The sequence below is a fragment of the Triturus cristatus genome, chromosome 1_1 (genome assembly GCF_964204655.1).
Source record: "Triturus cristatus chromosome 1_1, aTriCri1.1, whole genome shotgun sequence".
NCBI lineage: Eukaryota > Metazoa > Chordata > Amphibia > Caudata > Salamandridae > Triturus > Triturus cristatus.
Genome location: NC_140579.1, coordinates 92734811 through 92759263, shown reverse-complemented (window position 1 = coordinate 92759263; position 24453 = coordinate 92734811). Strand labels below are relative to the sequence as shown.

The following is a 24453-nucleotide window of genomic DNA, read 5'->3' as shown; positions in this document are numbered from 1 at the left end:
GATCTAATAAAATCCTGGCAAATACTTTTTGTGAAACATTGATCAAATTGATCGGTCTGTAGTTTGTAGGTAATAGAGGTGATCCCTTTTTGTATACCGGAAGGATCTCAGCACCTGACCAGGTTGCAGGAAGGGCCATTCCCTGTAAAATGGCATTAACAAACACCCAAAAATAAGGACCCCAAATCTTGGGTTCTGCCCGATAAAGATTCCCTGGTATCTTGTCCGGGCCTACAGCTTTCCCAGGAACTATTCTACCAAGGGCTATTGTGACTTCTGACAGAGTGATCTCGGGGATAGCTATTTCAGACACCGAGGGGGTCGGATTAGCTGAAGTCAGGCTACTGGCCTCAACAGCATATGAAGCATAAAGAACCAAAAAATGCTCTTTCCAACTATCGGCCGCTATGTTTGGCTCGAAGGTCGCCTTTCCTTTGTTGCTACCTGTAGATATAATGATCCAGAATGTTTTCATATCTCTTGTCTCCAGGGCCAGTTTCAAACTATCCCATTGATCCATTTCCCATGCCGATTAGCAGATGCAATGGTGGTTTTATAGAGGGACCTTGCTGATTTTACTGCAATATTACACTTGGATTTTATGGTCTCTATCAATGCCTTTTTTGCCACCCGACAACTTCCATTGAACCATGACTGCTTCGGCATCCTCCCATGTCCCCTTGCACACGCTGTCCAAAACACCTCCTCCAGCTTGGAGGTGGGGGTCTCATTGATCTTTGCAACCTCTGTAAGGGAGGCAGCGATGTCTCCTGACTTTACAAGCTCTGACATGGCCTCAAGGTTGGGTGTAATGGCTTCAAATAGGAAAGCCATTTCTTCATGGGATTTTTCTAGCCAGGTCCACCTGACTTTCGGCCTGTTGTTGGTTAGTGTCAGTCTGTCATCAATAGCGGATGCTTCTGCTGGTTCATCCCTAGTCGTTGGCAAAATGAGTTCAAGTATGAAAGAATTATGATCACTATCATGGCACAGCTGGACAATGAAGTCCTTAACCTGGCCCCACATCCTGGTTTCTACTATGATATAATCCAGGATAGAGGGGTGGCCAACTCCATTATAGGTATAACTCCCGGGGGAGTCAGAGCTAAAATGACCATTGCAGGCTCGCAAGGAATAATAGTATTTAGTCAACAGAAGAAGGACTTTTGATAGTCCTTTGGCAATGTCTGCTTAGTCAATCGATCTATGTGAACTCAGATTATAGTGTGCATTTTTGTTTTATTGAACATTTTATATATACTAGTTTAATGTTCCGCAGTATGTGCTTGACCCCAGCATTTAAACACACAGATGCGCAGATGCGGGCCTGGAGAGACTACTGTGCCATGGCCGGCCTTGTAGGCTAACGCCGTTTTTTTAATCTTACTTTTACTGACTTAATTGTTGCTTCTGTTGTGATTTTCTGTGATTTTAATTTAGTGCCATTATGTGAAATCTCAGGCCTGTTCTTTCAATTGACAGCCATTTTTGTAGTGCCACCACGCTCTATACGCACTATAGGGTGAGGGTTCTAGTGTTTGGTGCTCATTTGTGCAGTATGTGATTGCCTCTGGCTTTTAAAGTTGCCAGAAAGTCAGTCTACGCCTGTCCGTGCCAGGGCGGGACCAGGGGCCAGGGATGCGGTCAGTTTTTGTACAGCCAAAGATCGTTTGAGCTACACTAGGCTGGCTCTAATGAACTTTGAGCAGAAAGTGAGTTGTGGGAGAGGGGAAGGTATGGACCCCAGGATAGTGGGACCGTGGTGTTTCCCTTCTTGTAATTGGACCTCTATGAGTTCAGAGTCTAGGGGGTGCTGCCTCTGGAGAGAGTGTCACCTTGGTATGGCAGGGATGAGCACACTAGAGATGTGATGAGGACAGAGGAGGCTCTACACTCTGCGTTAGTCAACTCCTGCTCTCTCATAAAACATAGTATAGAGAGTATTCAGATGGTTGGGATATCTCAGTTAGATTGTTTGTTTATCACTGAGACATGGGCCAAGGAGGATTCGGAACAGCACTTTGCAGTTGCACTCCATCGGGGGTATGCGGTGGTGAAGCTTGATAGGAGCACACGGAGGGGGGAGGACTTGCTATCATTTTTAGGGAGCAGCTGAGCTGTACGTTAGAGCCATCATTGAAGGTGGGGTATTTTTAAAATTGAAAACAAACAATCTTTGATCCAGTGGGGCTGCTGACCTACCGTCCACCTGGTCCTCCTAAAAAGCAGTGCATTCTGAGCTGGTTATTAAGTGCTTGAGCCCTTTATTTCTTGAGGTAACTTCACCTTCTTGGGGGATGTCAACCTCCATTCCAGAAGAAGAGGGCAATCGCCACACCAGGGCTTTCGTGTATCTTATGCATAGTTTCCACTTTAGTCAACGGGTTAATGCTATGACCCATAGAGCCGGTCACAATTTGGATGGGGTTTTTTTCCAACCAAGAGACCCTGATTGTGGGTGATTGTCTACCGTTAAGGTGGCCTGACCATAGTATGGTGATGTTTAGTGAGCGCATGGAACATATGTTGGAAAGCACACAGGAAATTGCAAACAGTGTTGGAAAATGGAGACAAATCTCAGTTGACAATTTTTCTGAAGCCTTTTTGTGAAATTTAAGGAGAAGGACGTTAGCAGTCCAGGTTCCCCTGCAGAGAATCCTAACAATTGGATTAGGTCAGCCATTGAGGAGGTTTCACCTCTAGTCAGAGCTAAGCCTAAGGGCAGGAGGGAACTATCTGCTTCATGGTTTTCAGAAGAGATTAAGGACTTCCCAAAGCAGAGTAGGAGACAGGAACTGAGATGGAGATTGGCTTTCGATTCGGAAGAGAAAAACAAACACAGGGAGCTTATTCCCAAATTCATAAGTGTAAATTAGGAGTCAATATTGTACTTCGCTCAGACGATAAGATCTGCAAACAAAATTCCTAAAGAACTCATCAAGACGGTTTTATGCTCTTGTTGCCTCCTATACACCAGCCAATAGAAAACTCCCACTTTTTCTGTAATAAGGTAGCAGAGTCCTTTAGCGACAAGATCATGAAGATTATTGAAGGCTTTCCTGGCATCTCAAGTGATTTCAGGGTGCCAGAACAGAAGGAGAGGTCTATCGTCCCCAGTGGGAAAGGTGTTACTTCAGAACTGCCTATTTGCAGCTGCTTAACCAGGTTCTCCCTGTTGCTTGCGCCTAAAATTAAGGCTCTTCATGGAAGAATCAACTCCTGGCCTCACCGGATGATCCATGCCCGCAGCTGGGCCCTAACCTTATTGCGGATGCCTTGCAGAAGGTCTATTGTCTGGTCTTGGAGACTGGTGTGTATCCTCGGGGTTGGAAGGAGGCAGTTGTCATTCCACTGAAGTAAAAGCCCAGTGGGGATTCAGCTGATTTAAAAGATCTGTGCTCAATCTCTTTGTTGCCTGCCCCAGCTAAAATCCTAGAGAATCCTATCAACGAGGCATTGGCCCAGTACCTCACAGACCAAGAACTCCTGGACCCTTCTCAAAACAGGTTTAGGAGCAGTCACAGCACCGAATCAGTGCTTTTAGCAATTGTTGATTTCATTCGTAGGAAAGATGACCAGGGAGGCCTCTGCTATTTTGCCGGTTGTGTCATAATCAGATTAATCTATATTTCCCACCAGAAGTGCCGTACACACAATTACGGCCATTTCATTATTAGTCACCTTTCGGATACCCGTTTTTTTGCACGGATCCGGATACTTCCGGTTCCGGGTCACTCATGGCGGAGCTAGAGGAGCCTCATCTTCACGCTCAACTTACCTACTTTCGCGCCACTGCCATTCAGCGATACCGGTCAAATCCGGTATTTAAAACGAACCCAACCCCGCACTCAGTTGTACGACGGAGCCACACGGGGAGGTTGTATTCCACAGGGCAGTGAACCCGGGAGTCGTAAGTACGGCATAGCCGTTATGGTAATCCTCCCATTTTTCAGTCAGGAGGACCTTGTGTCATTTGTGACTAACCCTTGTTGGGTATACCTTTATTATTTTTCTTTCTATAGATAGCCTATCAGGCACTCCAACCACCCGTCCATCAGGCTCATGATGCTTTGTATTTAAGTATGTTTATCTTTCTTGCCTTACCACCAAATAACGGCCAGCATATAGATATTGGATATTAATAACCAATGGTGTGTTGTTCTATTTGCATAGAGTGTGTGTTTTATGTTTTATGTGTGTTTTGTTCTGTGTCAGTGTACTTTTGTTTATCCTACGTCGCACTAAGACACGTCACATTACCTGATAAAAGATAAAAGCAGATTATTCTATCACTTTTTTTCAGGTCACTGAATGCTCACGATGGATTATACATCTAGCAGAGAATATATGTTTTTATCTCCCCTTTTGTGTTTTTTTGCAGGAATTTTGACCATAAAGACCCATTGAGGCACTATACATATATATATACTTCATATTTTTAGGAATATTTTTCCTTTCACACACATTTTTTTCATTTTTTCACGTTATTACACGCCACTGTGAGTTTAGGAAGGGATCCTTATGGTCCTGATGAAGAAGCTTGGGGAGCTTCGAAACATGTCGGCAGACATAGGAGGCACAGCTCATTGAGGCACATACACCTCCTCCCCCCACCTTTTATTAATACCAACTCATAGGTATATTAAAGTCTTCTAGACCGACGAGCCAGGTATTTTTTATCTCACTTTTTCCATTCACTCCAGACCCTTCCTCTCACACCCCTACGTTACACATAGTTGTCCCATAACAACAGTGCTCCCACGCATACGTAGGTTGTAGCACGCCCAGTCCCGTAGAGGGGCGGGAAGACCCCTATGATGAAGCATGACACCAAGGGCCCTTTTGGTGTGTGAGGGGTATTTTAACAACTAGTGTGTATTCTCCACCACAGTGGGGACCTACACCTTGTTCTGGGAGATTCTGGCATACACATATACTTGTGGGTCTACGTTTCCAGTCACTTCCCTTTAGGACCTGTGAGGTTTTGGGCCCGGTACATGCTGCACATCCAGGGACCGTGGAAGCAGCCTCGCTGCCCGTCCCTAACTGGCCCTGTCTTGGAGCCATGGCCCCCTGATAAGCCGGAGCAGGTCCCCTCACCTTGGAAGCCTCTTTCCCCATCAATGTGCTGCTCAGCTCGGTGGCACACCAGCAGAGGCAACTGTGAATCTGGGTAGGTGCAGAGGGGGCTGGCGGTGGGTTTTGATATCGCTGGGGGTGGGGGCAGACCTACGAGAGGCATAAGAGTGTGTGCTCACTGAATCCAGATGGTTTGGCTGGTGGACCGAGTGAGGCTTGTGGCTCTGCTAGGAGCTGACCGAAAACAAACTGTTCACCATCACTTACGGTGCCTTTGTGTGCTCGGTCACAACCTGGCTGCTGATTTCCTGGTGTCTCTTTGACCCTGCCTTGACATCCTTTAGGCTGCACAAAGGCTGTAGATTCAAACTCTGGGGACCTGGTTCACATCCATCATTTCCACAGTGCACTTGGAGTACGCACAGCCAGACATCACACTGAGCTCTTCCTTTTTAAGGACGTCACAGCAGATAAGCCCTCCTGGCATATCTGGCTAGCTGCAGTTGGAAACCTTGCACTGGGAGCACTCAGTCACCTGGCCATTTTCACCCCTTTGAAACATGGATCACTATCCGTCCTGTGCCCCTTCCACCTGCCTTCTTTTTGTTTATGTTATGTTATGTTAAGTGGAATTTATAGAGCGCACTGACACCGTGGGTTTCCTGGCGCTGTAAGACAGAGGTGAGTCTGGGGTCAGAGGAGGCGGAATTTAGCCGAGTGGGGGAAAAAGGAAGGTTTTGAGCAGTTTTCTGAAATGAAGGAGGGAGCTACTGGATTTGATGGTCAGGGGAAGAGGATTCCAAAATTTGGGGGCAAGGTAGGCAAACCGACGGCCGCCGAATTTGTTGGTTTTGGTTTTGGGGACAGCAAGCAGGTTGAGAAGAGCTGAACGAAGATTGCGCGTTGGACGGTGTGGATTGATGAGTGTTGTCAGGAAGGCGGGGCTGGAACAGTGGAGGGATTTGAACGTGAGGCAGCCCAGCTTGAAGGCCGTCCTTTGTTCTATAGGTAGCCAGTGCAGTTTGTGTAGCAGAGGTTTGGCCGATTGCCATTTGGGAGTTTTGTAGATGAGACGGGCTGCTTGGTTCTGCACGACCTGAAGGCGATGCAGCAATGATTTTGGGAGTCTGTAGTACAGGGAGTTGGAAAAGTCCAGGCGGGATAGTACCAGGGAGATGATAACCTGGACCAGAGCGGCTGGTGGTAGTAGGTGACTTACTTTACGGATTTTGCGAAGCTGGAACGTACATGAGGAGATCACAGCGCCCACATGAGATCTGAGGGAGAGTTCGGTATCGATGGTCACACCAAGACTTTTTACTGATTTCACAGGGACCGGGGGGGGGGGGGGGGGGCTAGTTTATTAGGCCAGAACTGCGGACCCCAGTGGGAGGGGCTGGAGCCGGGGAGAAGGAGCTCAGTTTTACCAGGATTTAATTTTAATTGGTTGTAGTTCATCCACTCCTGGATGTGTATCATGGCGGAATGGAAGTTGTTCACAGCGTCCAAGGAGTTGAGTGGGAAGATGATCTGCAGGTCGTCAGCGTAGTTGTACACTGTGATGTCCCAGCTCTGAAGCGAGTGAATCAGGGGACGGAGGTAGAGGTTAAATAATAGGGGTGACAGGGAAGAACCCTGAGGGACTCCACAGGTCGTGGGGGTTTTGGACGCTGTGTAGGGGCCCAAGCGGACGGCTTGTGTTCTGCCGGTCAGAAAGGACTGGGTCCATTTCAGGACAGGACCCTGGATGCCTGTCCGCTCGACACGGTGAAGGAGGATGTTGTGGTCAACCGTGTCGAACGCGGCCGACAGATCCAGGAGTACGAGGGCCTGGGGGATCCCTGTGTCAGCGTTCCTCCTCAGCGTGTCCAAGACTGCTAGGATAACGGCCTCGGTGGAATGGGCTGGCCTAAAGCCGGCCTGATTAGGCTCCAGGTGGCAGGAGGTCTCGATGAAGTTGGAAAGACACCGGGTGACGTGGGCCTCCATTAATTTGGAAAAGTAGGGCAAAAGCGATATGGGACGGTAGTTAGAGAGTTCCGCCGGGTCCACACCAGGTTTCTTCAGGAGAGGCACTAAAATGGCCTCCTTGAAGGAGCTGGATCAATACCGGTCGCGAGAAAGCCTTTGGAGTCGTGGCAGTTCCATTTGCGTGAGAGGCCGTCAGCCATCAGCGGGGCGGAGGTCCTGCCTGTGACAGTGAGGGTGGTGTCGACTAGGTGATGGTCTGACCAAACGCAGGGGGAGACAGATGGCTGGGAGAGTGCTAAATTTTGGGTCCAAATCTGATCCAGGATGTGGCCCTTGATATGGGTGGGCGAGGAGATTTGTTGGGTCAGGTTAAGGCTGTTGAGGGCTTCAAAGAGTTCTGTAGCGTGGGGCCCGGCGTTGACGTAATTGAACCAGTAATTAAGGTCGCCAAAGAGAGCTAGTCTGGAGTGCAGTGTCAGTAGGTCGGACAGCTGTTCGATCAAGGTGGTAGCAAAGGACGGCATAAGGTGTGGAGGCCGGTATAAGAGTAGGAGTGTTAGGGCTCCTACGTCGGTTTTCAGACTGATGATTAGGTTGTCTACTTCCGGGAGGATAAGGGAAGATGTGGAGATGAAGTTAAGGTGTTTTGATATGATGGCTGTCACCCCACCCCTGGGGCGATTTCCAGTGCGGTCGGCATGGAGGATGTAGTAGTCTGGGGGGAGGGCCGCCAGAATGTCAGGGAGGGAATCTGTAGTCAGCCAGGTTTCTGTGAGTAGAAGTACGTCTGGTTTCTCATTAGACAGGAGGATATAGATATCGGCTTGGTGTTTTACCAGGGAACGGGTGTTCAAATACAACACCCGGATGGAAGTGTCACTCCTGACCGGTTTAGCGGGGGGGTATGCTCCGACTGGGATTGTCTACCGGCCTGTTCAGGTTCAAAATAACAAGTCATGGTGGCTTCGAAACTCTGTTCTGGGAGTTTAGTCTCTGTAAGAGTCTATGTAAGAACATGTTGGACAATGACCTAATGAGAAAGAAATGCTTTGAAGGAGTCAACTCAATTTCAACTTTCTATCTTAAGCTCAATGCTGTAGATAAAGTAATGGTTCCAATGGAGGTGACTCCTGATGTAGCTCCCAAAATGATATCTACTCAAAGAGCTACCAGATGGCGAGGGCGCATGCATGCACTTTAAGAGCTTTCAGATGGTGGAAAAAGCACCCCCCACAGAAGACTTTACTGTCCTGGACCTTGTTATTGACCTCAAGCAGCATCATCACATATCAATAGCATCCGCTGAAGGGTAGGCACTCATTCGGGCCTCTTCCTGCAACCTAGGATGCAGCTTTTTAATAGTACTCCTAATGAGAATCTCTTTAAGGACGTCTGCTACTCAATAATTGGAGTTAAATCTATGTTCACCCCTACAGTACTCTGAATCATTTTATCGTTTAGAGAGAATTCTGCCCTCTATTTTGGCTCACTTGAAAAAATCTGTCAACATTTCAAATCAGAATTTAAACTCTCTCCTGGCTATATTGAAGCCCTTGACCCAGGACAGAAGGATATCATGGGATAAGGAATCACTGTACACACAGGATAAAACAGATCAAGCGCATCAGTATTAGGCAACATCCACAGTGGTAGCCGATTAACTGAGAACAAGAGGTTACCAGCACAGGAAGTATGGGAAAGACATTCTACTATGCAAGGAATCATTGTAAACATGGGATAAAACAGGCCAACCTCATCAGTAACACACAACATCTACAGTGGTAGCGGATGAAGCGGGAACAAGAGGTTACTGGCACAGTAAGTATTGAAATGCTTCTCAATTAATCAATCAATCAGGGACTTGTAAAGTGCAACTACTCACCCGTGAGGGTCTCAAGGCATTGGGGATAGGTGGGGGGCTGCTGGTCGGACTGGGTGGAGGATCATTCAAAGAGCCAGGTCTTGAGCTACTTCCTCAATTGGGTCAGCGATGCGGATTGCCTGAGGTGCAGGGGGAGGGTGTTCCAGGTCTTGGCGGTGATGTAGGAGAATAACCTTCCTCCTGTACTGTCCTGTGGGTCCTGGGGATGCAGGCAAGGGCAATTTGGGAGTATTAGAGTGGTCTGGCAGGTAAGTGGAATGTGAGGCGGTGGGTCAGGTCTGCTGGTCCTTCTTCATGTAGAGCTTTGTAGGCGTGAGCGAGGAGTTTGAAAGTGACTCTCTTGTTAACTGGGAGCCAGTAATGTTGTCAGAGGTGTTGCATAATGGACTGTGGCGGGGGATGTCGAGGACCAGTCTGGCAGCAGCGTTTTGGAAGTTCTGTAGTTTCTTGAGCTGTTTCTTCATGACACCGGCATAGAGTGTGTTTCCGAAGTCGAGTCTGCTGGTGATGAGTGCATGGGTGACCATCTAGTTGGATTCTGTGGGATCCATCTGAATGTCTTTCAAAGCAGGCGGAGAAATTAGAAGCATGCTGAGGAAACTGTGTTGATTTGGTGTTTCATAGTGAGTGACGAGTTCAATATGATGCGGAGGTTATGTGCATGGTCTGTCAGGGTGGGGGGAGATCCCAGAGCGGCTGGCATCCAGGAGTCCCAGACTGAAGGAGTGGGTCCCAGGATGAGTACTTTGGTCTTGTCCGAGTTGAGCTTGAGGCAGCTGCCTTTCATCCAGTTATCAGTGGCCTTCATTCCACTGTGGAAGTTGGTTCTGGTGGTTGTGGGTTCATAAGTGAGGGAGAGGATCAGCTGGGTGTTGTTAGTGTAGGAGATGATGTTGAGTCTGTAGCTTCTGATGATGGCTGCGAAGGGGGCCATGTAGACGATGAAGAGGGTGGAGCTCAAGGAGGGACCCTGGGGTACTCCACAGCTGAACTCCGTGGGTTCTGAGAAGAGCTGCGGTAGTCTGACTCACTGGGTCTGGCTGTGAGGAAGGAGTGGATCCAGTCCAAAGCCTTGTCGCGGATAATGGCATCGTGGAGTCTTGTGATTAGGGTGCGGTGGGAGACGGTGTCGAAGGAGGCCAAGAGGTCCAGTGAGATGAGGGCTGCAGTCTCACGTCAGTCGATAAGAGAGCTATTGTCATCTATTGCAGCGAGGAGTGCAGTCTCTGTGCTGTGTTTGCTTTGGAAGCCAGATTGGGAGGTGTCCGGGACTTGGTTCACTTAAATGAACTTGGAGAGTTGGGCATTGATGGCCTTCTTTATGACTTTGGCTGGGAAGGGAAGGAGTGAGATTGGGCTGAAGTTCTTCTAAAACTCATAACAACTCCATGGTACATATGTTATATGACTTTGTTTAATGTAAAGCACATTTTTACCGATTCGATTTCAGAAGTGCTCTGGAAAACTAATAAAACAATATTATGCATTGAGACTATAAGCCTGGGAAGCACTTCTACCACTCATAACAACTCCATATAGGCACTGGGTGAACTAGGTGGAAATGGGGCTCTGCCAAAGGAACGTTCCGAAAGAGTTCTACAGCTCACAGTCACTCCATATGAGGATGGAATTAACCGAAAGAATCGGTCACTAAGAAAGGCTCTCCAGAAAGCACTTGTTCAGCAAATACTCACAAGGTAAAAATGCAACTACAAAGCTACATATGTAAGCGGCAAAGGGTATTGTCAAGTGCAGTCCATGAAGCACCTCTACGGTAGGGCTGTTTTTTGAGTAGGGACAGTTTTATGGCCGAAGGGGCAGTTTCGACTGTCCCTAATATTGCCACAAACATTGCCTGCAGCAAACAAAAATGCAAACAGTCTTCCACGCCATGCAAAATACCCATGCAGTGTGTCTACAAAAGTTCTAAATTGGCTTGATTCAAAATATGAGTCACTATTTTTCCTATCTGATTTTTATAACATGGGCCGCTTTTATTTGGTGCCCAGGACTAATTTATGTCCCAGTCCAACCCTGCCCCTAACACTAGCAATCACTTCATATGGAGAGGAAGTGAATATAAAACAGACACAAGTCTTTGTCACACGGAATCTAGATTAATACTAAATAAATTAGTGCATTTTGCTTATTTTTATGCTATGCAAAGACCACTCACATGCAGATGCACATACATACATTCATTAACCGTCCATATGGACAAAGAATGGCACCTCAGGAAGTGGCCCGTCCATAGGAACTATTCAAAGCAGTTCTGCCACTTAGAATGAGTTGATAAGAGGTGCCACAATCACTCTTTAACATAGATCTCAGTACTATGATAACTATGGAAGGTTATGGTGGAATCAAGAGAGCTGCTGTGAATGGTCACATTTGAACTGAAACAAAACCATGGCGAAGCATAATACAAGAGCAGAGGGGGCAACATTCTTGCCAATGTTGAAGTGTGAAGATTGTGGCACAACACTTTTCTTTTAATTAATTCTATACTGTAAATATGACTTTCGATCCTATAGTGGTACAAATATACAAATCAATCCACATAGGCACTGACCTGCTACCTGTAGCTCAAATTCTGCAAAGGTGTTCATATCGCGAGTTGTGGATCTGAAGGTGCACATGTATCGCCTGGCATCAGAGCGCGTGAGATTGGTGAGTGATAAGGCCACAACGCTGTGTGCAATATCTTTTTTGATCATTTGAGTCCTTCCTTTATACTGTTCATCTGTCTTATCGTATTCCGTCCCCTTGTCATAGAAATGCACAAGGTAGGTTTGATTCTCTGTTGCCCAGGAGACTTTTAATTCCTCTGCATTAATAGGGGGGTTGAGATGGCAGGAAAATATGGTCTTCCCACCAACAATGGCACAAATATGCTGACTGGGCCCTACAGCCTCAACAGACTGCACAGCTGCACCTGTCAAGAAAAACAGAAGATAACTTTCAGCAAAGATGATAGTGCAGTAGTGGTTCAGGTCATAAGGTGCACACTAGAAGGAAAGAGCCCAGACATGTTTAATTCTCTAAAGATTTTATTTTCTACCCCTACAAATCTAAGCTAAATTCATATTTTCGTCCATTTTAGTAGGTCTTGTTATAAGCAGAGAGCAGTATGCACATTGTGTCATTGACCTCAACAATTTGAGTCATGAACCTTAAACAACCTAATCAAATGTATCAGTTGAGATATTCTGAACCTATGTGACAATATCCTTGGAAAAGGTGGTATCATTATACAACAGGTAGCAGTGCACTACTTCACAAGCTGGAAGGAGACACCATTTTCCACCACTGGTGATAGTAAACATTGCCATTGCGGCAATCCACATTTGTATCAGAGCACTACAAACCACCATGTCCAACTCCGATGTATCCTGCTTAACACCCGCTCCCTCTGTAAACACACCATGAAAATCTGGGACACCATCACCACTCGCCCCTTGGACATCACCTTCATCACCAAGACATGGCTCAACTCTTCCTTGAAGCCACTGTCACCCCGATGGCTACAAAATGATACACCATGACCGCACCAGCAAAAACGGAGGGACATTGCCATCATCTTCAAGGAAGCCATTCAATGCACCACCACTGCCGACGACCATACACCTCTCATGGAGCACCTCAAATTTCGACTACAGACCGAAGCCATGACTACAATTAGAAGCACTCTTGCCTACAGACCCCGGAGAACCCGACAAGCTTTCTGCGATAACATCTCCAACCTTATCACCCCCTTTCCATAGACTCCCACCACTACGTTGTACTCGGCGATCTCAATTGTCACGCAAGATGACCCAAACAACACCAACTCCACCAACCTCCTCGAGAACCTAAACAACATTGTCCTCATCCAACTGGTAAGCAAATCCACGCACAAAGCTGGCCACAAACTAGACGCCATCTTCTCCAGAAATGGAATCAAATTCACCCATGTCACAAAACTCACCTGGACAGACCACTCCATCCTCCACTTCACAAACTCCAACACACTGCACACCAGCACCAAGCACTACAGCTCCCTCCACTGCAGCTGGTGCAAGGTAACCTAGACCCAGTGAACACAGGTCCTCAGCACCACTCACCCCAAAATGTCAGCAGACATCAACAAGGCTATCCAGAACTTTACCACCTAGGTTACCAAATGCGCTGACAGACTCACCCTGCTAAAACCAGCAAAATCCAACAAGACCGCCAAACAAGCCAGCTGGTACACCCCAGAGCTGTGATCCACCAAGTATCAATGAATAGACTCAAGAGATGGTGGCACGTCGCCAATATCCCCTCTGACAGAGCCCCCCCAAAGCAACCCTCAGCAAATACATAGGCCCTTCAAGAAAACCAACAGAGCTGCGATCCTTGCCTGCGTTGAACTGCAGCCAATCACACAAAAACCTCTTCCAGATAGTTAGGAATTCTCCAGTAAGTAGCCTTAGAGAACATCATCCACCCCTCCCAGGAACTCTAAAACACCCTCTCGGACTAATTCCATGGCACGATTGCCACCATCTCCAAAAACTTTGACCCCTAACCCACCAACCAAACAATCACAACCTGGTCTCCACTCACCACCCTGACCACAACAGCCATCATGTCGTATATCGACTCTGGGGCACCCACGAACCCTTACCCACCCCATCCCTACAACCTCAGAACCAACCCAATCAGCACAGAACTCACCAGCATCCTACCCATCTCCAACTCCATTGCAACCTTCCCAGACAGCTGGAAACACGCTGAAGTGAAACCCCTCCTAAAGAAACCCTTGGCCGACCCCAGCAACACCAAGAACTATTGACCAATCTTCATTTGCCCCTACCCAGCAAAAGTACTTGAGAAGGCCATCAACCAACAGCTCACTGAACACCTCGAACACAACCACCTACCCGATGACTCACAGCCAGGATTCCGCACCAAGACCGAACTGATTGCTGCCAAAGAGGACATTAGAACCCTCCTCGACCATGGAGAAATGGTAGCCCTGATCCATCTCAAACTCTCAGTGGCATCTGAGACCATCTTTCACCACACCCTCATCAACTAAACATCTAGCAGCACACCCTCAAATCGATCACCTCTTTCCTGACAGTTATGCATACAAAGCACCCAACTGCCTCCCTTTACTTCTGCCCCCAAGAACGTAGTCTGCGGTATATCCAAGAGTCATTCCTTAAGCCCACCCACTTCAACATCTACATCACTCCCTTGCAGACGTCGTCAGATCCCACATACTCAACATAATTTCCTACGCAGCCGACACCCAACTAATCCTCTCGCCCTCCGAAGACCCCTATAACGTCTGAACCAACCTCCACAACCCAATGACCAACGTAACCAAATGAATGAGAAACAAATGCCTCAAACTCAACTCAGATAAAACAAAAGGTCTGATTTTTCCAGAAGAACACCACGCTTGGGACAAAACCTGGTGGCCAGCAGAACTCAGACAAACACCCACACCAACTGACCATGCGCACAACCTGGGCATCATCATCCACAGCCTGCTGAGCATGAAATGACAATTCAATGAAGTTGCCTTCTCCTGCTTCCACACCCTCCGCATGTTCTGCATAATCTTGAGGTGGATCCCACTCAACACCAGAAATACTGTCACTCAGGCACACTTTACCAGCAGCCTTGACTACGGCAATGCCCTCTATGCTGGAATTTCCACCTATCTCCACAGAAGACTTCAGACCATATAGAACACAGCAGCCTGACTCCTCCTGGACCTCCCCAAACAGACCCATATTACCCCCACCTCAAAAACCTCCACTGGCTCCTCATTCAGAAGAGATGCCAGTTTAAGATCCTCATGCATGCCTACAAAGCCCAACACTACCAGGGACCATCGTACATCAACCATCGACTGAACTTCCATCAGCCCACTAAAACACCTTTCCTCCAAATCACTCACCCTCACATCTGCCCTAGCCACAGCAGGGGGCACTCATTCTTCTGCATAGCCACCAAGACCTGGAATGACCTGCCCCTCCCCCTCTGTACAGCACCCTCCCTGGAATTCTTTAGGAAGAGACTCAAAACCTGGATTTTTGACTGAGCTCCAGCATCCCCATCCCCAAACATGGGTGACAGCGTAGCACTGAATAAAAACCGATTAATTGTGGTTATGTGGACTTTCCCTATATAAATGGGCAGAATGCAGCACACATAGAAAGAGCAAAACACAAGGAGAAATTAATAATTTCTCCTCGTATCACCATTCTAAGACCAAGTATTCCCTGGTGTTAACTTTTGGCGCAGCCTCAGCCTTGTAAATCTGGGGCAGCGTCAAAAAGCTATGGGTGTTGCGGTGGAACTCCCACTGCAACACCCATTGCACGCCCCTCTACCACAGAGGACTGCGGCTGCAAGGGGCATATTTACGAGGTGGCCTTAAGCCATGCTAAATGGCTGAGCGCCACCTTGAAAATATGGGAACTGGTGCTATGTCACCAGAGTATCAAAAAAAGTGACTCTACGGTGGTGATAGGGGCTTGTAAATGTGCACTTCAGTCTCTAGTCAGCGTAGTACTCCTATCGTAGGAATAAATATGCTAACGGTCAAGGGGTTAGGGTAATGCTAAAATAGAATATATTCACATAGCACTTGACAATGTAGTTTTAGTTACTGAATGTTTGTAACCACAAATACATCCCCCTTCCTTCCTGGCATGAAACTGTAAACATCAAAGCCCTGCTCTCAGGATGTTCACTATTCCATTGATATAACAGCTTCCCTGACTAGACATTCACCTGTGACCCTGCTGAGTAAGAAAAATGGGATGGGAAGGATATGGGAGATAGACACAAAGATAAAGAGAACAGTTTAGCAAGAGATGTGAGGTAGCAGGAGAAGAAGGAAGAGATAAAGATGATATAGAAAGATATGGGGTGTAAGTACAGCAGTAAAGTAACTAGAACAAGCATTTGCAATGCAAATAGGTCTCGCATTTGTGAGTTAGAGCTATTGACATTGTAACTGGCAATGATTTTTACCTACACCTTTTATTTTTGGAGTGAATGTATGTAGTGTGCAAAATCCCTTGGAAAAGTCCTGCACTTTGTAATAAATATATTGAAAAAGCCGCAAAGTGTGGATTGTGTCAACAATTGCTTGACACGTCCCTCATGGGTGAAATGTCACCACACATGCACACCGTGGTGCTTTACTAATGCGCAACTCATTAACCCCTTGTGTGCCACGCCCTTTCCCCGCCCTGTGCCGGCCGTTACATTAGCGGGCGGGGTTTATGACGAGCTGGACTCGTCATGGGCACAGCGCAACCGCGGCCCATGACGAGTCCAGCTCGTCATGGGCACACAAGGGGTTAATAAAAGTAGTGCTTACAAACTAACCAACGCGATCGGGATCGGAGCATGTGAATCCGAATCTCGGCTTCTCTTTCATTTTCTAGACTATTTGACTCACTCTCCTGCGTCTTAGTTATCCCCCAAAAACTGGGAAGCAATGAAGTTTGCCAAGGGGGCAGGGGTGCTTCGGGGGTACATGAAAATGTATTAATTGCCTAGTTGTCAAAGGTCGCCCGGTGCTAGTAGTTAAAAGTGTGCAGATTTCATTAAGATATTATGAGTACTTTACTCGCATCTATGAGAAAATCGACATTAACTAAACAAAATGCCAGAATGTGTGGCAGTTTTCACAGTGTTTTAGACAGTACTGATCGCTTAGTTTCTTTGCATTTTAATTTTTGTATTTACTCTTTTACACAGCATCCAAAGTAGGTTACCTAACCGCAAAGCCCCGAGTTGTTAAATGGCCCATAGAAGCGTGTGTTTTACAGTTGAGCAAATGTGCCCAAATGTAATTTTGGTAGTGCCATGGAATGATCAGCCAATGAGGTACTCGATGAGAAGGTATTTAAGTACGGTATTGTGACTGTTTGTTTGTACACAACCACCTCTCTGAATGTGTTTATTAACACAGAGCTTCCTCTACCAGGCAGTGCTCACAGAGGGGCGACTAAAGCACAGAACAAAATGTATTCATTTATCCTGAGTGTGAAGGCACCCGGAAGGCTTAGGTGCCTGCCCAGAGAGGCCTGGGATCCCAGCGCTTCTATAGACTCTGCCGTGCTCCTCTGCACCAGCAGGGCACAGCTCAGAATCTGCCGCTTCTGCTAAGAATAGGTGAGGGGGATGAGGTTGGGGCATGCGGGAGTTGCCAGCAGATTTCCAAGTTATTAAAAGGGCTGATTCTGACGTGAGGCAATGGAGACTGACTTTGTCTGTTTGTCTGCACCAGTCTATTACTCTACCATCTACCGGGCTCACTGTCATGTATCCATTCATCTCTCTTTGTTAGAGGTGCGTGAGCCAATATATTAATTAACAGGTAGAGCCAGCCGGAGACGAGCCAAGTGTATACGATCCAGTGGGCGAGCCATGAAAATGATCGGCATGTTAATCATACAGTGAACATGATGTAAATTTGCGATAATGTCTCTTCAGAATTAAAAAAAAGTGCATTTCTTTTGCGCGTCACCTCAGTACACAAGACTATAGCACTGAATTGAGAGGAAGTTATTAAAAGTGCTCGTTTTAAGCATGAGTTAAAACACTGCCGCTCCACCCGCCCGACAACAAAGCCATTTGTGAACTAAGAGGCGTCAGTTGCCATGCATGCCCCGAGTCTTATTATATTTAGAGTAACATTAAAATCTAGTTCATTAAACACAAGAAGTTTTTGTACAGCACGCATCTTGAACTCGCATATTTCAAGGTGGCAATAATAAAGAGAAAAACGGAAGTGCGGCAGACAAAAAAACACGCACGGGAGTGGGTGGCCGGGGGAGTATAAGAAGTCACAGACTGAGGGAGGGGGCGGTGGGGTGGGGAGACAGGGAAGAAAATAGTGTTAGGAGTAAAGGGGCCAATAGCCGTGGAAGGATACAAATGATGAATGAGGAGTGACTAACAAGCCTCAATCCAATCGGAAGGCAGCCTTTAAGACAAAAGCCAATGGGCAGAGAGTTGGGGGAGGTTCCACGAAGCTTCCACACTAAAGTATAAACTGCATGTCTCGCAAAGCGATGGCAGCGCATTTGCGCTGCAATGCTAGTCGAGACCTAAAAGTAAATAGTGTCAGGAGTAAAGGGGCTAATAGCCGGGAAGGATACAAATGATGAATGAGGAGTGACTAACAAGCCTCAATCCAATCGGAAGGCAGCATTTAAGACAAAAGCCAATGGGCAGAGAGCGGGCGGAGCTTCCATGAAGCTTCCACACTACAGTATATACTGCATGCCTCGCAAAGCGATGGCAGCGCATTCGTACTGCAACGCTAGGTGAGACCACAAATGTGATGGATGTGGGCGAGTGCGGGGACCCATTAATTATGACACATCAAGATTTACCTTAATCAGAACAAGAACAATTAGATGAATCAGAGACATTGCTAAACCTCGGGTCCATGAGGCAATGTGTTCCCGAGGTAACACACCTCGCAAACAATGAAAAATCAGGGATAAATATGGAACTAAGTAAAAGTGCTCACTCAATAACTGAGTTCTAGATCAGCGGAATAGTTCAAGGGTTTTATAAAAAAATTCAACACTAAGGCGTCAGAGTCAATTCCATGAAAGCTCTTTTTTTTGTTTGCTGTAATTATTAACATTTTATATTTCAAAGCACACATTTGGTAGAGTTTAATGTTTACAGCTTTAATTATACTTTAATATAAGTACATATACAAACATTACAAAAAACCCTTCTAAGCATAATATGAACATTTAGATGCTCATTAAGTGTTTGTACATAATTTTGATGCCCCATCGGAATGACAAAGACTTCCACAATCCCCATTTCACCTGGGAATTCTCTCTGTTGAATGCTGTGAAAATCCCAAGGTGAAACTTGGCGTAAGAACGAGGACTTATGGGACAATCAGACATTGACTTGCTATCTCCTCCTGTAATTCTTCTATTTTGTGGGTTTTTTTAACCAACTTTCACAGGGCTTTTTGGCATTAACAATACAGTATGTATGGCAACACATGTCGTCCAAGTAAACATATCAGTGCAAGCAGTAATACCACTGCTATCCTTGCAATCATCAGGAGATACAGGTTCCTCAGGTCCTCAGGTAAAAAAACATAGAACAATTCAAACAATAAGCCAAATGGGCAGCAGTCATACCCAGAACATCTAAAGGTGGTGGAACAGCCTCCAGTCCTTCTGTGCATGAGCCCCGTGTGACCACCTCCCCAGTGCTGTAGGTCCCATTATCTGGTAGGTGTAAATACATGATCCGAAGCCTCACTATGTTCTCCACGCCGCCATCCTCTATAGAGGAATGCACCATTTTTCTCATTCCCATGCAACAGGGTCCTCTGGAGGCATTTTTAAGACATCCAGCAACGCTTCCCTATCTGCTGTAATGGGTCTCTTATGTAGTCCCTGCGCCTCTTTCTGCCGCAGCGCCACTACTTCTGCTCTAGCCCACTTAAGCGACGCCGCACTCCAATGTCCTACCCCAGGCACTATTCTAGCTTTCCAATGCATTGCGATAAGTCTTTGGACCATCAGCATTGCTAAGTCTATAAAGTGGTTGGTACCGCCACCTGCATGCCATCGCCTATACAGTCCCAACTGCCACTTACTATATTGCATAGATCAGTGCGAATAGTTAGATTGGTGAGTTTGTCCGTGGCCTCTAGCTATAGATCTCTGGTTATCAGGCAGTTCTAGAACATGTGTGCTATGTCTGCTCCATGAACCAAATACTGTGGTGCAGCTCATTGTGGATCCGGGAAAGATCATGTTGAGTCTCACCGGAGTGAGGTAAGCCCTGCACAGGATGTTATGTTGAATGTACTGGAATCTGGCTTTATGGGAGACCTTCTGCGGGTGTGGGTGGGCCTAGTCCCATTCTTTCTGTGTTGATTCCCGGCCTATGGCCCTCTCCCAGGCCCTGCAAAGTGTTATTAGAGGATCCTGTGATAGATGCAAAAGGGCTCGGGTCAGTCATGTTATTAGGCGACAGGCTTCGCCCACACTGTGCATGGTGTGTATGAGCGGGTGCTTATCGGGTTCTGCATCAGTGATTTGCCACAGCCGTCCAAGCTTGGCCATCAGCCGGCCATAGGCCATCCTGGAACAAGTCTCCTAGGGTTCCTTCTCATCCCAGTCACCTACCATGTCATCATTCCTTCCCCTCCAAGCAGCCCTATAAATGGTTGTATAGATTCTAAGCGGGATCCCAGGTGCATACTGAGGGATATTCGACATGAGACGTACACTCCCTGTAGAAGGAAAGCTTACCCTACCATCCGCTGTGGATGCAATCCACAGACCAGCCCCAGTCCTCCATGCAGCTTCCCTCCATCCAGTGAGTGGGACACTGCAATTATGCTGCCAAGTTATAGTGTTCGAAACTTGGAGCCCCAAGTCCTCTCCTTTCCACCGGTAGCTGCATTTTGAACAGTGCCATTCTTTGCCTACCTTTATTATATAGGAAGCCCCCCACCATTGCATGTATGGTTCAAAAGGTGCTTCGGGGCGTACACCAGGAAACTGTAGAAATAATATAAAAGACATGGATGTATCACCATCTTCGACAGAGCCACCCTACCTTGTACTGAGAGTGGAAGCGTACTCCAGAAAGCAATCGGCAGACGGGGGGAGGCAATGGTTTTCGTGAGGTTGTCATCCACGAGGTCGTGGGAGGTGTGATAGATGTTAATGCCCAGCTACCGAAAGTTGTTCAATTCCCAGTGAAGGGAATGCACATCAACCACAAAATGCTGCTATGGGCAATCCAGGTGAACCGTAATCGAACAAGTCTTTGACCAGTTTACCCCTGGAGGCGATGTGAAACTCTTCCAATATGTCAGTTAACTCATCAAGGGCCTTCGGTATGTCCCACACATAGATCAATGTGTCGTCTGCACATAGCGAGACCACATGCGTGGTCTCCTCCAATGGCATACCCTCCTGCCTCAGACTCTGTGCCAGTGGCTCCGTCACCAGGAAGAACAGCAGAGGAGAGAGGAGACACCACTGACTTGTGCCTCTGCTCACTCTGAAGGGGCCGAGACACATAGCCCTGTCTTCACACATGCCGTTGTCTCCGCATAAAGGAGCCTGATGAGCCTCCGCAGTCTTCCGTCTATGCCTATTGTGGTCAGAGTTGCAAAGTGCAAATGTATTCCCAATCAACAGTATCAAATGTTTTCTCCAGGTTCTGCGCCTACACATGCCATGTTGGGCCACCAAGCTTGCACATATTCCAACTCTCGATGATGTCTACGGGTGTTAAGGATAGTAGACAAACCTGGTGTGAATCCATTCTGGTTCAGATGGACCAGGTGAGGAATCTGTTTGAGAAGTCTCACTATGATTAACTTGCTCAGTATTTTATAGTCAGTATCCAGCATCGATAGGGGTCGGTAGGACGTTATTTCAAGGGGATCCCTCCTTGGTTTAGGAAGCAAGGCTCATAATGCTCTCTGGGTGTTGGAGGCAGTCACCTACAGTGAGAGTGGACACATTTTATTGTCTCAATTAATTAAAATTGTTACAATGGAGATCAAGCAGAAATATTACAGCACTAAATTACTTTAGTTATAGTAGGTACGCATTTAACCATTAAAGTATGCCGTTCTACTACATGAATAAAATAGATCTAAAATATTACGTTTGACAATAAAATGAATAAAAGCAGTGCAAATGGTCAACTGTCAAAGCCTTCAATTAGTTCTAATCCCTGATTAAGGCATTGACTTAGAGTTTTTTCAGTAAAGTGCAGATTTTTGCTCATCTATATGGGTCCAAGAAAGGTTTTGTGGCGACTGTGCAGGTACATGTTCGATACTTTAGCCACGGAGATTTCAATAAAGTGCGATGTGCGAGGCGTTGCCTAAAATTTCTTTAACCTGTGGGCAAATTCGCAAATCTTGCCAGTTCCATTGGAATGTCCAAATTGAAAAGAAGTTTCATTGTGTCTTGACATGTGCGTGTTCCGTATTTTAAAAACAATGGTTTTAGTAAAGTGCGACGTGCCTGTGCTAAGCAGTGGCATATGCAAACCAGGTGAACCATGGATTCCTCGTACTATTGGCAGAGTCGGCAAGTACTGACCGCCTCTAAGGATTTCCAGTGCATGTTAATGTCTTTTGTCGGCAGCACCATGAGTCTCACTGCTAAGATTCGCTTTGAAATTGACTTGTTTAAAGCGGCATCAATGTATGGCTGCCTTAGGCGGTCTTCGTAGGAGGTAGCAAGTATCCTGATGTTACTGCTGGAGAGCTTCAGTTCCTTCGTGTCCTCTTCCTTAGAGAGTAGTCTCACTTGTTTTTTTAAGATCGATTTTAGGGTACCGGGCTGATGAATAAAATCATGCCAGTTGGACATGTCAAGGTGCAATTCAGTACAGGCAGTGTGCAGGCCTTTGGACCACGAGTTACTTCCTTTCTCAAAAATTGTTTTTAAAATTGCTTTCATTGTGTGCGGAGGGGCCGCACATACCCCTCGATAGAACAGCACAATCGAGGCCCAATGCTCGTAACTCTGTTTGTTTAGCCCGAATTCCAATCGTACCAGTGCATTTCTGGCCATGGGTTGGTATTTGGAAAATCTGCTTAAACGCTCGACAATTGGCTTGTTCCAAGATGTTGCTAAAAGCCGCCGGGAATGCTAGTTGGCTGTATGTGAGTGAGGGTAGCAGCTTGGCGCATATGACCTTTCTGATGGATTTTGTGGATGGGACGCTTAGTTTAGAATTTGGTTTTCAGAGGGCATACATCACTGCCTTAGCTTTTGTTTCAGCAGAAGCGATATGTGTCATGGGCTTCCCATTGCTCGTGAGCCAAACCCCCAGGTAGTTATATTTGGTCATTGTTGCTATTTTCAAGATGCCCAGTCTCCAATGTTGTCTGAGTTTATTGGCATACTTCCCAAATATTACTACCTTCATCTTTCCTGTGTTTGCCCTTAAGTCGTTAATTTTGTTGTTGTATCTGTTTAGTGCTTCCAGTAATCTTTGCACGCCTGTTTTGGTGTGGTCCAATAGCACCAAATCGTCTGCGTACTGCATTAAAAATAATCAAGTCGAGCCAATTTTAGAAGATAAAAGGTTAGTCTTTGATAATGTTTTGCCGAGGTCCGCCATGTATAAATTAAAAAGGAGAGGTGCCAGTACGCAGCCTAGTTTCAGCCCTCAGTCTGTTGGGATCTTTTTAGTGGCTGCATTTGTCGTGAGTTTCACCCGTACCCAGGTTCCGTACAGTGAGAGTGGCAGTATATAATTCTAACAGTTTTGGGACCAACAGGGCTTCATGCACCTTGTAAAACCCAGCAGGTAATCTATCCAACCCAATGGTCTCACTTGTGGTAGCACTACGGATTGCACCCTGGATTTCCTGCAGCTTAATGGGAGTGTTGAGTTTGTCTCTCCCTAACAGTTCAATGACAGGTAGTGTAATTATCCTGAAGAATTTGCGAATCTGGCCCAACTATCATCCAAGGGAGATCATAGAGGGATTGGTAATGTGTTGTGAAAGCCGTGCATATGTAAATTTTGTTACTGGCGAGTTGTGTCCGGGCCACTCCAATTGCAGTTATGGGGATTGACACCATGTTGGTCTTTAATAACCATGCCAATAGTTGACCAATTGTCGGTCTGATTTGTCACCCTCCACATGTATCTTCACTTGGTATGCTCTGTAGTCCAAGCACCTCAGCGATTCAATAAGGTGGGCATGTTGCTCTCTCGCTGCAGTCAAGGCTGGCGTCTCAGTGGGATCATCCCACAATGCAGTCTCAAGGGCTCCAGCGAAGCCTCTATCCAAACCAGATCACCATGTAGGGCAGCTTGCATGCCTATCACTGTCTGTATGCTTTGGCCTCGCATCACTACCTTCATGGCTTCCCATTCTGTCAATCTGGTGATAGCAGTGACCCAGTTGCCTGTCAAGTAATTTGAAATTTGAAGGAGCAGTATTTGTTTAGTCCTGGAATACCAGATCCTTCAATGCAGCAGGCTGTAATCGCCAAGTTGGCACTACGTTAGTTGAAGCTGCAGAGGGGTTGTGATCTAACAAAGTATTCCCTAATGGCCCAATTTGCAAAGATAAAGTTGGCCTAGGGAGAGGAGCTGGCCTAAAGTCTAGGGCGATCAACCTTGAATCTGGGGAACCGGGTTCGAGTCTCAGTAATGACGCTGAACATCCTGTGATACTGGACAAATCACTTAATCTCCCTGTGCCTAACTCAAAAATGATGAATGAGTCCTCATGTAACGCAACTGCTGCTATGTGAAAAGCTCTGATACCCGATACCGGGTCAAGTTCGCGCTATGTAAAACTCTGTTAAAAAAAAAAAAAAGACCAAAAGTCTAACTTAAGACCTTTAGTCTAGGTTTAGACTTAAAGTCTAACTTTACACCTGAAGTCTAACTTTACACCTGAAATCTAAGTTCAGACCTAAAGGCTAACTTAGACCAAAAGTCTGCCTTTATATATATTTCCATACTCACAGAGGTAA

General features: G+C 46.5%; 1 protein-coding gene across 4 annotated transcripts in view; it reads right to left on the bottom strand.

Moving 5' to 3' along the window:
• The window catches only part of LOC146869588 (butyrophilin subfamily 2 member A2-like), a 253067-nt gene that overhangs the window by 97212 nt on the left and 131402 nt on the right, over positions 1 to 24453 (bottom strand). For all 4 annotated transcript variants that reach the window (XM_085606894.1, XM_085607058.1, XM_085606981.1 and 1 more), the window contains exon 3: positions 11505 to 11867. In XM_085606894.1, the coding sequence (XP_085463020.1) occupies positions 11505 to 11867 (363 nt within the window). The remainder of the gene's footprint in view (positions 1 to 11504; positions 11868 to 24453) is intronic.